At 39.3% G+C, this 14,567-nt stretch overlaps 1 protein-coding gene across 1 annotated transcript; it reads left to right on the top strand.

The window, feature by feature from the left end:
• Positions 1-9,634: 9,634 nt before the first annotated feature.
• LOC120439987 (beta-galactoside-binding lectin-like) lies at positions 9,635-13,738 on the top strand. The gene is made up of 5 exons (XM_039611538.1): positions 9,635-9,708; positions 10,701-10,829; positions 11,390-11,469; positions 13,066-13,237; positions 13,318-13,738. Exons 2-5 carry the CDS (start codon positions 10,821-10,823, stop codon positions 13,462-13,464), a joined length of 408 nt encoding a protein of 135 aa, XP_039467472.1. The 5' UTR covers positions 9,635-9,708; positions 10,701-10,820; the 3' UTR covers positions 13,465-13,738.
• Positions 13,739-14,567: the final 829 nt, after the last annotated feature.

Below are 14,567 nucleotides of genomic sequence, written 5' to 3'. Positions count from 1 at the left end.
ATTAGAGCAAGACGGTGAAAGCTCAGAGGAGGAAATACCAGTTGAAGGGGGAAAATGATGACCAAGTCCATTATGGGTAAGAAGTAGTGCGTAAGCTGGAGCTCTGAAGTTGAAGGATTTGGTTACTCAGCTGCATGACCGCAGCACAGTGACGTAACCTTTTGACATTCTTGTTAAGAGAGTTTTCAACTTCCAGAAGGGTTCATTGTTTTCCCATTATCAGAGACATCAAGATCATTTTTTACTTTGACGGACTTCCTAATCTTGGCTATAACTAGCAACCAGTAAACCATACTCTAGCCACAGACATGCTGAGGAGTGTTTTGCAGTTGTCTTCGGTTTTGATGCTTCCTTCAGAGATGAGCACCTCGCTCTAGTTTCTGAAAACTGAGCTGCCTATTTTCTTTTTGATATTTTTATTAGAAGACCATCAGTTTGGAGATTGTGGGCAGCATTTTTCATTTTTCCCTGGTAAAAATGATTTGAACCCAATTTCAGTATGGTCAGAACTGAATTATAAAGATGATATGTACATTTTAATGCACTTTTGTATATCCATTATTAATTATATAAATAAGAAATCCGACTCTTAGCTGGTGTTTGTGTCTGTGTGTGTGTCAGTGTTTGTAAATTCAGTTGAAAAGATTCTTATTTCTGCGTAGATGTCATAATGCCTAAAAAAAACAACAAATATTATGAACGGTGGGTACATCACACGGTCTGTGCTCTTGCTCCCTAAAAGCTTATATGTCTTCCCCTGAGCTTTAAACTTTCTGGTTCTGCTCTAATGTCTGGCCTTCGTCCACCTCATCCCCTGACAACAATAAGAATAACTCCCTGTCCTCTGAGTAAAATCTTTTCTCCTTTGTTTTGGAGAGGGTACAATTACTCCATATTCATAAAATCCTACTTAATAAAAGTTAAGACTCTCGAATTGAAGAAACAATTAGACTCATAATATCTTATCACTTAACCTCCACCATGTCCATAAATGAGGATGCTGCAGTTGCCATCATTGTGAAAAAGGGTCCACATGTGCGACCTCTCAAATGTTGCATCACATAAAAGCTCAGGATGTCCAGAATGACAGAATAATGAGAGTACAGTAGGAGTTGTATAGATTTCATAATCTGCTTGACATAGAGTTCTCAGACTCATGCCCCCAACAGACGATAAAAGGAACTATTTTTTGTATTTATTATTATTATTAACCACACTAAATCTCACATGTTAAAAAAGGTTTATTGCAAACTAGTCTGTGCATTCAAAACAGCGTTAATCGCGTTAAAGTGACGTTAACGCCAAAAGCGTGTTAACGCGGCATATCTCCGTTAACGAGTTAACGCGGATCACCCTCTGGACGGCATCAACACGTTAGCACGGGTAGCTCGATTTACTCATTAGCACTGTCCAGCCCCACCAAAGGGTGACCCTCGTTAACTCATTAACGGAGATATGCCGCGTTAACGTGCTTTTGGCGTCAACGTCACTTTAACGCGATTAACGCTGACAGCCCTACAACAAATACAGGTCAACTTTGATTTTGACAGCATCAGTGTATAAAAATATGTGGTACCTGTACAACAGTATATAAAATTAGATTTTTTTTCCCTTTCTTATTTTTCAGGTCACATGGCTTAAAGAAAGACACCACCACCATCAACTTTGCTAAATTGCTAATGAAAAACATTGATCAGGCAGCTGTGATTGAGCAGCAATGTCCATCCAATTATTTTCATGGTTGTTGTGGTCATGATAATTTTGTGAGGCCACATCGAAAAGGTTCAGATGAGCTTGCCAAAGTTCTACAAGTTGTGCCTCCATCGCTTGTGTCCAGATCACATTTTGCACTGCCATGCTGCTCCGTCTTTTCACTTTCATTTCTTTGTTTGCACGTGCGCAGTGTGAGAGGCTGCGGTGACACCCTCACGACGGCTGACGGGATTTCAAACAGGTTTGATTTTGTTACGACCAAGCGATTGATGATCGGGAGCTGGTCGTGAGGTGTTAATCGCTTCTCGTTACCCCATATATACTACACGATGCATGACACACGATGAAGGCAAACTCGGGCCGATCACCAAAACGGTCGCACGACTGAAAAATTGGCTCAAAATGAGCCAAAAATCGCACAGTGTATGCCCAGCATAAGACAATCTCTGCCATATTCATTTCGGAACAGCAGCTTTGAGAAGACTGTTTGCATCATAGATTGTTTAGAAATATTTCTAGAGAAACCGAGTAGATTGCTAGCTAGTGCTCAGTGTTACTCCTCGTACAAGTCACATCACACAGTAAAATATTTAATTGCAACTTAACCTCAAGGTTCTATTTGTTTCATCTCCTCTGGATGGGGAGGTCACACAAGTGACAAGTTTATTACAGAACAAAGTAATTTTTTATCTCATTTGCTCCCAGGTGATGTATTTTTTGCAGACAGGGGGTTCCTGGTTAAAGAGTCCATTCAGAGATGCCAAGCAGAATTAAAGATTCCAGCATTTACTAGTGGAAAGAAACAGTTGGATCCTGTTGATTTGGAGAACACCAGATGTCTAGCTTCTCTCAGGGTACATATAAAAGAGTAATAGGACCTAACAGTCAATTTTTAAAGGAATTCAGTGACTTTTTATCTTCCATCTTGAAGTTGTCCAGATTGCTAATAATTGGCGATTTTAACATGCACATTGATGATGACTCTGACCTCTTTACCAGAGGTTTTCTTAGCATCATGGACTCTTTTCATTTCACACAGCATGTATCTGGCCCCACTCACACCAAAGGGCACACTCTGGACCTGGTTTTTACTATTGGCTTAACTATGGACTGTATTAGTTCTGAGGATATTTTTATTTCGGACCATCATTGTATTATATTTAATTTGTCTTTTTATTTGCCTCCTCCTGAGCGTCGTGCTCTTAGCTCGCGCGTCTTAGATTCTTCTACTGCGGCTAAATTTTCTGACGTTTTTAATTTGGTTCTGCCTGCTTCTAATGATGTTGATTTATTAACAAATCTTTTTAATAATTACTGTCTTTCTATTATCGATAATATTTGTCCTATTAAAACTAGATTAGCCCCCGTTACAAAACCCTCGCCCTGGATAAACGACAGCATTCGCTGCTTAAAGCGTGTCTGTCGTAAAGCTGAGCGTTTGTGGAGAAAGACTCATTTACAGGTTCATCTCTTTCATTTAAAAGACCTTTTAGTTTCTTTTAACGCTTCAATTCGTGATGCAAGGGCTGCTTATTTTTCAAACCTAGTCTCTAGGTAACCCTAAGGTTCTATTTGACACAATTAGGGATATTGTTGCTCCGTCTTCTGCTGCTGTCCCTATTTCTTCGAATGAAGACTGTGAAAATTTTCTTTCCTTCTTTGTTGAAAAGGTTAGCAATGTAAGGAGCAACATCTCTCCCTCCATGTACCATTTGCCTGTTCCCATTTTAATTAAGCCTGTCATATTTGAAAGATTTTCACCAGTGTCTTTACCTGAGTTGTTGAAGCTGGTCTCTTCAATGAGATCATCCTCTTGCCCCCTTGATATTTTATCTGGGTCTTTACTTAAAAATGTTTCTGAGTCTATTGGGCCTAGTGTTCTTAAAATTCTTAATGCATCTCTACTCTCTGGTCAGGTCCCTGTTTACTGTAAAAGTGCTGTCATTCAACCACTCTTAACAAAACCTAAACTTGATCCTTCTTTGCTTTCCAGTTACAGACCCATCTCAAAACTGCCTTTTATTGCCAAGATTTTAGAAAAGGTTGTGGCCAAGCAACTCACGGATTTTCTAGATGAACACAACGTTCTTGATAAATTTCAATCTGGCTTTCGTAAGGCTCACTCTACCGAAACTGCACTTCTTAGAGTGTCTAATGATATTTTGACGAATTATGATGCTGGAGAGTGCACTGTTTTGATGTTGCTGGATCTGACCTCTGCTTTTGACACCGTTGATCATCTTATTTTGTTAGACAGATTAAACCACTGGGTGGGTGTATCGGGTACCGGATTGGAATGGTTTAAATCCTATTTGAGTAATCGATCTTTCTCTGTGGCTACCTCTAAGTTCAGATCCGCTGTCAGCTCTCTTGCCTATGGGGTGCCTCAGGGCTCTGTCTTGGGACCGTTATTGTTTTTGTTGTATTTACTCCCCCTTCTGCAACTTCTTAGCTCTTTCTCTGATATTTCATATCATTGTTATGCAGATGACATTCAGCTATATATCTCTTTTAGGCCACCTGATGTTTCTAAGCTCCAAATCTTGCAGTCCTGCTTAGATTCCGTTAGAGATTGGCTGGCTGGTAACTACCTTCAACTAAATGCTGATAAAACGGAAGTCATTGTCTTTGCTCCTGAGAAATTTGTTCCCCACGTGGTTAAAAATCTAGGCCCTCTTGCTTCTTATATTAAATCATCCATTAGGAACCTTGGTGTTACATTTGATACAGCTCTGACGCTGGACACACACGTTAAATCTTTGGTTCGCTCTTGTTTTTACCACTTAAGAAATATCGCTGAGTCCCATTGTGTCACGTTCCGAATTGGAAATGATTATTCATGCTTTTGTTTCATCCCGCTTAGACTATTATAATTCCTTGTTTACTTGCTTAAGTAATGCCTCCCTGGAACGGCTGCAGGGCGTTCAGAATGCTGCTGCTAGGCTTCTGACAAAGCATCACAAACACTCCCATGCCACTCCCCTCCTGATTCAGCTGCATTGGCTCCCTGTCAAGTTCAGGGTCCAATTTAAGATCATAATCATGACTTATAGGGCCCTGCACAGTGTAGCTCCAGCTTACTTAAGTGATCTTCTTCTTTCTTATCACCCCAGCAGGTCCCTGAGGTCCTGTGACCAGGGGTTGCTGGTTGTCCCGCATACAAGGTTAAAAACAAAAGGTGACAGAGCGTTTGTATCAGTGGCTCCCAGACTCTGGAACTCGCTCCCTTTGAGTTTGAGATCTGTGGACTCAGTCATGTCTTTTAAAAAGCAGTTAAAAACCTATCTGTTTAAACTCACTTTTGGTTAATTTTGTTTTGTTTTGAATTTTAATGTCTGTTTTCTGCCTCTGTAAAGCACTTTGTGATTTTTATCTTGAAAGGTGCTATATAAATAAAATTTTACTTACTTACTTACTTACTCTGTCAAAAGTACACGATCTTGCAGAGCACTATCCCCATAACTTTCACAGACATAGTCAAAGCAAATGATGTGACCTACCTTGACAAGACTGTGGGTGTATGTTGTGCACTTACAAATGTATCTGAATCTGTGGTGCCCTTCCAGTGATGTGCTCAACCAACAAATACACATTACTAACTCTCACTTTTTGTTTGCTTATTGTGACTTGACTTTTGAAGGGAAAGCTTTCTTACTTGTCCTACAAATACCAGAATAAGAGAATGGCAGATGTCACCTGGGCTCACTATTTTTTGATCTTCACATCCATCTCAAATGATTTCCACTAACCACTTTTCATATTCCTGATTGACAGATACAGATCAGAATCAAAATCAGAAAAAGGTTTTATTGCCTTTTTCAGCAAACAGAAATCTACAAACTAGCCACTTGCTTCAGTGGTAAGGTGCAAAATAAAACACTGAATTATACTAATAACAAAAGTAGCATTAATTTGGAATTTTAATTTAGGTTTGATGATCTTCCCCTCTTGTGTGCGGCATTGGGAGAGGTTGTGATACAGTTGGTCTTGCTCAGCAGCAGTCAGAGGTGGGAAAGCTGGGAGGCCAGGATGATCTTTTGCAGATTTCTCTTTTTTATTTTGTTTAGAGTTCTTAAAAATGATGTCCTTGCATTGCTGATACTCCACTTTCTTTAAAGACTCCTCACTTGGGATGGCCCACTTGCACTTCTTAGATGTAACAGCTATCTCTTCTTTTTTCCACTGGTATGCTGCCATGTGCTGAACAACACAGCTGACACATGTGACCACCTCTCACCAAGGCCAGCTGTGCAGTTACAGTGTGCTCCCAAGACAACCCGTCTTTTCTCACTACTACCCATGGCCTTAACTGTGGGTCATTAAGTCTTTGGAAATGTTGAACCTATAAATACAATTACAAATGTTAACAATCTTGGTTAAGTACATCAAAAACAGAAAATAGCTACTGACAACCAGACATGTTTTAGCCAAGCTAATGTAAACAAACCACAACAGTAACAATGCTAACGTTACACCACCTGGGATAATATGACATTTACCTTTCCAGTGATGATGCAGAAATATTTTTGCAACCTTTTTTGTAACCCTCCAGGCTTTTGTAAGCTTTTAAAGAGTCCCCCGAGTAGGACCATGGGAAGTTTATAAGGTAGTTATATATGTCATAGATCTGGGACGTCTTCTTCCGCTGAAATACTTTTGAAAAGCATGCCAGGAGCATTATACGGGTCGGTAATATTTAACCTATTTCGTTTTTTGATATACAGCTCGATGTCATGCAAATTGAAGTGAGATGAATACTCCGATGGCTTGAAAGTTTCTGCAGTGCCGCTTACATTGGCGCTGTTGATGTTGCTGCCAAAATGGTCACCTGATAACTGGTAGTCATGTGGGGTCCGGTGCTTGTTTTGGTTCCTGCAACTGGTCTGTCGGGTTATTTGCTGATAAGGCTCATAAGGACACTACCTACCTACGTCACAAGGTAGTGTCCTTAGACGGAAAGGTAGTCAGGAAGTGAGCGGCTGTGGACAGCCCCCTTTTTTCTCCATAGAAACTTTATTGAACAAACAATGAGTATACAACATAACAGATGGGCTGTGGACAGCCTTTTAGCCTTCAAGTCCAAATCTGCCCTTACTTGCGTGTTTTTCCGGTCGCTAGCGCCACAGCGCGAAAACTTTAAAGTGGACCCAGAAATGTTGCTCCGTTTTTTTGTACATTTGTAATTCTCGAGGAGCTAGAAAAACCTTATCGTCGTCGCTGGCAGATTTTGTCCGGCAGATTCAGCAACACTGCCAGAGACTTCCTGTAATCTATTACAGTTGTTAAAGAAACGGTCCAGGAACAGGTCACTCAGGTTAATCCTGTGTGAAGAACTGAAAATATTGTTTTTTCATCTTTAAAACTGTTGGCGTATTTGAAATATTCTTGTTTAAAGGTTTTTGCTATTTACTTTATTGATATCAAATAAATATCCATGTAATATTGTTCAAAGTTAGCATTATGTTCATACAAATACCAGTAAATTAAATTGACTTCAGTGATAATTACTGTTTGTTTTAATTAATTTATTAATAACATAAAACCTTTACAGTAATGCAACACATAGAACAACATAACAAATATATACAAATAAATAAATATCTTAATGCATAACTCATTTTGGAACTAATCTTTCTAGAAGTGAAAATAGTCTGTCCATCCTCTCCCTGCTCTCCTGCGCTCTCCTCTTCTCAGCCTCTCTTTTCTGCCTCATGTCCTCTCTGAGGTCTAGCAGCTTATCATCTCTATCCCTTCGCCTCTTTCTCCCTGTTGTGGGTGGCTCACCCGCTTCCTCATCGCTGTCGTTTTGGTCACCCACTGCTGCTCTTGGCCCTGGAGTGTGCTCAGGGAAAGAGGACATTAGGACAGGAGGCCTAATGGAAGGCCTCCTTCCTATCACCTCATCCATGAGGGCAAACCAGGGCCAAATAGCAGCAGTGGGCTTCCCACTGACTCCCTCTCCTGAGCCTGGATACTTGCAATCCTAAAGGCAGAGGAAATCAAAAATGACAGCAGGCAAATAAAACAAACACAACAACTCTTAGTAATTGTACATTTAATAACTTGTGTTCTTAAGAATTATTGTCTTGATAACACACATACACACTTTGTATTTTTTAGTTATCCCATGTCTTCTGGTCTGCAGGGGGGTGACTTTCCCCTGCAGGCCCATCTTCCCCAGAATTGTCCTGATCACACACAACAAATAAGAGAAGAAAGGAAACCATGACACTATGTTAATCCCTAAATCCAAAAGTTTTCACAGCAGAACACCAGAGGAACACCGTCTGGACATCACAGGTTCTGTACAGCAGCGGTCCGTGAGTCGTTTGGTACCGGGCCACAGAGTTAAGGCTCCGGTGTGAAATTTAGGGTTTTCAGGGTTTTTATCGTTAACTCGGTTTCCCTGGGTCTTTTCCCTTGTTGTAGCTTTGTGTCTTATTTTGAAAGAAATATTTACAAGTTACCATAGTGACCAGAGAGCATTAAGCGGCAAAGAGGAGGATGTTACTCTTAATGTTGTTGGCGCATTTTCAGGAGGACGCTGCTAATAAAGTTACACAATTACACAGTACATTCACGTTTATTATTGTATTTACAAAATACCACAGTTTTTGTCTTGGTCGGATCATTTTATGTGGTTGTATTTATCTGCGACACCTTAAAGGCCGCTCCGTGTCTGACATAAACCGGTCTGTGGCGCAAAAAAGGTTGGGGACCGCTGCTGTACAGCATGAGGGTTAATAGCACCGTACTCATATGAATATGATGTGTAAACTGATTTGTTCTTGGACCTCCACGCCATAGCGGCCCAATTCTTCACCCCAGTGAAGAGGTGATCGTTTTCTCCTCGTTTTAATAAATTAAGCCGTTTGGTCTTTGTTCCCCACAACATATCACCAATTCGAAAAAATCAAAATTATCTGTATGTAAGCGGCAATACATGAAAAACAACGGGACCCACCATACAAGCTGGTTTACGGTTATTTAAATAAAAAACAAAAACAAAAAACATGTCTATGCAGATGCCCAAAGCTTAACAACACAACCGCTATAACAATTTAACTTTTGTACAACCAGATTTTCATATACTTACATGTGAAAGTGTTCTCCTCTTCCGCTTTGACCACCATCGTTATCAGAAAAAAATCTCCTGTATGACCCGCAATGAATCCTGGGATATGGTAGGACACGAAGGATACATCGGACCCATCCTTAAAATTTGGGGGAAAGTAGGACGCATTTGTCGCCACATTTTGAGTACTCTTTGAATTGGGACAGCTTTCGTCGCGTTGCTATGATGTCATTGCCTCCAAATATGGCATTTTAAGCATCCTTCCCCTGAATTCGGACACAGCCATTGTCTCCCCAGAAACACTTCCGTTGTGTTTTTTCCTATTTGTGTTTTCTTTTTTCCTATTTCCATTGTGATTTTTCCTATTTCCGTTGTGTTTTGGCGTGCTTTTGCAGCATTTTTCTTATTGCTGGTGTTTTCTGAAGTTGCAGTCTGTTTGGCCTCTCAGGGCCACCGTATCTAAGCCAACAAATGACAATTTTAAATCAGATCTAAAGATCTTCCTGTGTTTAAGTGCCTCGTTGTTTTACCAAGTTTACTGTGTTTCATGAGAAGTCTTAAGTTATAATTTAAACATGGAGCTGACAGCTGGTGCAAACTTACTCTATACCAGAGTGATGTAGCTGAACTGTGGTTTGTGAAAGCAGATGTTTGCATTTGGTTTTTAATATTGAATATTTTGATCTTTTCTAATTACTTCTTTGTCTTCCTGTCTGCAATGACTTGCATAGACATGTCAGTTATCTGCTAGATAGAAAGATAAACACTTGCTAGCATTTCCCTATTTTAGAGCTGAACAAATGCTGTGTTGGATTCTTTCCCCTTTAGTTTGATACTAGGCAGGATATAATAAGGAGCTTGTATCACTTGGACTTTTTTGGATATGGGGAAAATGTAATTGGGGAAGCAGTGCAGATATGGTAAATGAGATGACATATGCACAGACATTATCTGTTAGAGATAAAGATAAACACACGTTATATTTCCTTGTGTCATTTCTGTCACACCTTCTCTCTTTCCCCGTATCATGGCTGAGCAAAGGCTGCATTGAATTCTTTCCTCTTTAGATTGATAAATTAGGCAGGTGAGAAGACATATGCACAAACATTATCTGTTAAACAGCAAGATAAACATGCTAACATTTTCCCTGTGTCATTTCTGTTATGAGTTCTCGCTTTCCCGGTATAAGAGCTGAACAAAGGCTGCATTGCATTCTTTCCTCTTTGGATTAAAACTAAACAGAACACAACAAATACTTTGTATTAATTGGGCTTTTTTCCCCAAACCCCAAATATTTGTAACACTTTTTGGAAAGGGTTACAATTATTTAAATCACATTAAAGGTTGAAATTAAATTAAGTAATAATGTAGAAGCCAGAACAGAGTACTCGAATTCTATGTGAAACAGGGGTAAGCTGCAGTGTAAACGCTTTAGTAGTAGTGTAGTATTCCTCAAAGCAACTCACTGTTACGGTCCACTTTGTGTTGATTTCATACACAAATGACAATTATTTTATGATTCATAAAAATAGTGAATTTATGATTATTAATTAAATGTCTCTGACTGTACATTACATGTAGTGTAAAGCGCTTTGGGGTCCTTAGGGACTGAGTAAAGCGCTATACAAATGCAGGCCATTTACATCCAGAATTCAAAAACTTGCCAGTGACAGATTTGCTGAAGTGTCATGAAGTGAATATGGTTGTGACATGTCGCTTACGATTAATAAAAAGCATATTTAGATGTTTTATTTTTCTCACAATATTTTTGCTTAGCACTCAGCCAGTCTTCACCAACATGGGCAGTATTTGTTAACTACTAACATTTTTATGGTCTATATTCCATATACAAGTCAGCTGGTGGGAGTTGAGCAGTAACACAGTTATACTGGCTGTTTGAAATGTCATTCAGGTTGAAGGCACCGCCTACCTTCTATATACTGTGGTCTTCTGCTGGAGTGCAGAGAGACAGGACCACACATCACTCTGATTTCTTCTCAGCTTTACAGCTTGACCTACTACATCTGTCAGGATGGAGACTGTAAGTACAATTTTGGCAGCAATATTTAACTTACATTACTTTTGCTTCTCTCCGAGTCCTATGACTGATATGGAGAGTCTTAAACCATAGTTTAAACATGGAACTGAGAGCTGGTGCAAACTTAGTCTATACCAGGCTGATGTAACTGAATCTGCTTTTTTTTTTATTTGTTTTGTGTTTAATTAACTTTTGATTGAAAATGTGGGAGTCCTGACCTTTTGGATTTATTTGATGACCTTTGCTATTTACTACATAGTGTAAGTGCATTAATCACTTCTTAACTGTTGCTTTGTATTCTCATCAACAGTAACAGGTAAGTTGTCTCTTAATACAGCGCATTATTGTCTAGTAATACTACTTAATAGATTTTTTTTATTAGATCCAAATATTATTGTAGCATCAGACAGAAAACATCACCATATCATCAACCTGCCCAACTTTTGTGTTTGTATGTGTGCGTTATCTTACAGAACATGTTTCTCTCGTTTGTCCACGATATATTTATCCCGAGGGAAACACTAAAGGCTAATCTAATATAAACTACTAATTTTTCTTCACAGGTTATGTCAATAAAGAACATGACCTTCAAGGTTGGACAAACCCTGACTGTTGTTGGAGTTGTTAAACCTGATTGCAAAGAGTAAGTACTAGAGGAAGGGCAAACTGTATCATGATTTTGTAAATTAGTGAATCATAGTAAAATTGAAAAAAATAAAAAGGATAAAATAAAATAAAAATTCATACCCCCTGGCAAATTTTGACTTAAACTTACTTTTATTCAACTAGCAAGTTATTTTTTGACTGGAAATGACACAGGCGTCTCACAAAAGATAATAAGATGATGTACAAGACGCATCATTGTGGAAAAAAAATATTTCTCAGCTTTTATTTACATTTGAGCAAAAAGTATCATGTCCAGAATTATTCATACCCTTTACAAACTGTCACAGTCTCTGGGAAAATCCAAAGTTCCATACCATTCCAAATAGTCAAAGCTGTTCTAAAGCATCCTAATTACCCTGATTAATTGGAAATAGCTGTTTTAATCAACTGAATAGGTGAAAAACAGCAGCTCTCTGCAGGTGGTCTGTGGACATTCATGGCTAAGACAAAGGAACTCACTGAGGACCTGCAGCTGTGCATTGTGGCTGCTCACAAGTGAGGAATGGGCTACAAGGCCATATCCAAATGTTTTCAAGTTCCAGTGGCTACAGTGCAAAGTATTATTAAAAAATACAAGATGTTCTGCACTGTGGAAAATCTCAGAGGATGTTGTCGGAAGCCAAAAGTGAAACCTGTGCTGGCCAGGAGAATAGTGAGAGAGGTGAAAAAGAATCCAAGGATCACCACCAAGGCCATTCTGGTGAATCTGGGCTCTGCTGGTGGCAATGTCTCAAGGCAGACAGTCCAACGGACACTGTTGGGTTCCACGGATGCAGACCAAGGAAAACGCCACTTCTCCAGGCACTTCTAAGGCATGCAAAAGCTCATTTGGCCTTTGCAAATGCTCATCTGGACAAAGAAGATTTCTGGTCTTCAGTGTTATGGTCAGATGAAACAAAAATTGAATTATTTGGTCACAATGATGTTGCCTTCATTTGGCATAAAAATGGAGAAGCCTTCAACCCAAAGAGCACCATCCCCACTGTCAAACATGGTGGTGGGAACCTAATGCTTTGGGGGTGTTTTTTAGCCAATGGACCAGGGAACCTAATCACAGTAAACAGCACCATGAAAAAAGAGCAATACATGAAGATTCTCAATAACAACATCAGGCAGTCTGCAGAACAACTTGGCCTTGGGAACCAGTGGACATTTTAGCATGACAATGACCCAAAACATACAGCAAACGTGGTGAAGAAATGGTTAGCAGACAACAACATTAACGTTTTGCAGTGGCCTAGCCAGAGTCCTGACTTGAAACTCTGTGGAACTTTTTAGTTTTCAGTAATTGTAGTTTCAACCAAAATGTAACAAAATTAATTCTTGTTATACATTTGGGAGATGCAGCTGTCATCTCCCAAATGTCAGATTTCACACAAAAATGCTAACCAGATGAAAAATGTCTAAATTTCAATTTGTTGTGAACTGTCTCTTTAAGGAAGCTGAAGCTTTAAAAGTACAGCTATGAAACATGTTTCTGTGTTTAATTCTTGTTGTTCTTCTCATTATGTTTTGTATAATAATAATTAATAAGTGTTTTAAGCGTGTAGCTTTGTGTGTCTGTTCATTGCAGGTTTGCAGTGAATATTGGCCCCAGCGAGGACAGAATTGCACTTCATCTCAACCCTCGTTTTAACACCAAGGGAGACATAAACATCATTGTTTGCAACACTTTCGAGGCAGGCACGTGGTGTCAGGAGCAACGGGAGAAACGCTTTCCTTTCAGCCTGGGGAAGGACTTCAAGGTATCTATCTATCTGTCTATCTGTCTATCTATCTATCTATCATTAGAAGCTATAAGTCCTCTGTCTCTCATGCCTTTTAGATTGTCATCAAATTCACTCCTTCAGAGTTTGAGGTGACTTTACCAGATGGCTCAACATTTTGTTTCCCCAACCGCCTCGGTGCACAGGAATACTCGTTCATGAGCTTTCACGAGGGTGCTCGCATTCAAAGCATTGAGATCAAGTAAATCTCTTTCCTCTCTTGAATTGCTGGATTGAAATTTTTGTTTTCTTTTTCGCTTTGTCTAGCAGCAGGTGATAATGTTGCTCTAGGCCTTCAGCTTCTTCAGAAATTGAGTTTGTTGAGAGCAAATCCAAACAGATGGACTCCTAAAGAATCATAACCTTTTTGTAATGTTTTGCTTGCAAGAATCACATACAGTACAGTGTGATCAGGTTTTCTTTAATGTGCCTTTAAATGCTTCTTTGTTAGTTATTTGCTATATTTTGATTCTTACCTGTAACAGCATCAATAAAGCGTTTTCTGCAATGAAAGAAACACGACTCTGTTGACTCTTTATCCTTGTAACACTTTCCCAGTGAAATTACTTCATAGGTGAAACACAGTCACTGCTGGGGTCTGTAATTTAACCTTCACATATGGGCTGTATTTAGTGTCTGTACCAAAGTATGAACTACACATCACTTTACAATGTATAACTAGTCTCACATTAATAAACTGATGAAAAACATCAACACAATATCAAACACTCTTTTTTTAATAGTAAATTTAAGTATTGTTGTGAATTAAAACATAACGCTTTTTAAAATTGTCCTTTTATTTTCTTTTTTTATTTTCTGTCCCTTGCAGTGAGCATCACGTGTCATTTGATCACAGAATGATTTGATGTAATGGTACTGTTTCCATTTTGTGTGGATTTTTTTTCTTTATTTAACTCCATTCTGTACACCTACTCACCTAAACCTGGGCTGTTAGGTCATGCCACCCATACTGAGTGAGACGGAGCTTAGAATTCTGGAAGAGGAGTCACAGTACTGTCAGGAGATGAGGTGAAGTAGGTTCAGAGATTAGAGCAGTGGTTCCCAAACTTTTTTGGCTAGGCCCCCCTTGTTTTACAAGAAAAATGTTCGCGCCCCCCCCACCCCCGCGCGTGCACGCGCACACGCAAATCCTCCAACCACACACCCATATTTTGCTCCATTCCGATTTATTTCACACCTCAAACATTTAGTAAACAATTAAGCAAATACAAGTAATCTGCAAGAAATTACAGGTAGTAATAAAATAAACTACTAACTCTTTTACACTACGTCCACACCTACACGGGTA

The sequence above is a fragment of the Oreochromis aureus genome, linkage group 4, assembly GCF_013358895.1.
Source record: "Oreochromis aureus strain Israel breed Guangdong linkage group 4, ZZ_aureus, whole genome shotgun sequence".
NCBI classification, from domain to species: Eukaryota; Metazoa; Chordata; class Actinopteri; order Cichliformes; family Cichlidae; genus Oreochromis; species Oreochromis aureus.
The sequence above is the reverse complement of the archived record's forward strand: the minus strand, read 5'-3'. Positions and strand labels throughout refer to the sequence as shown.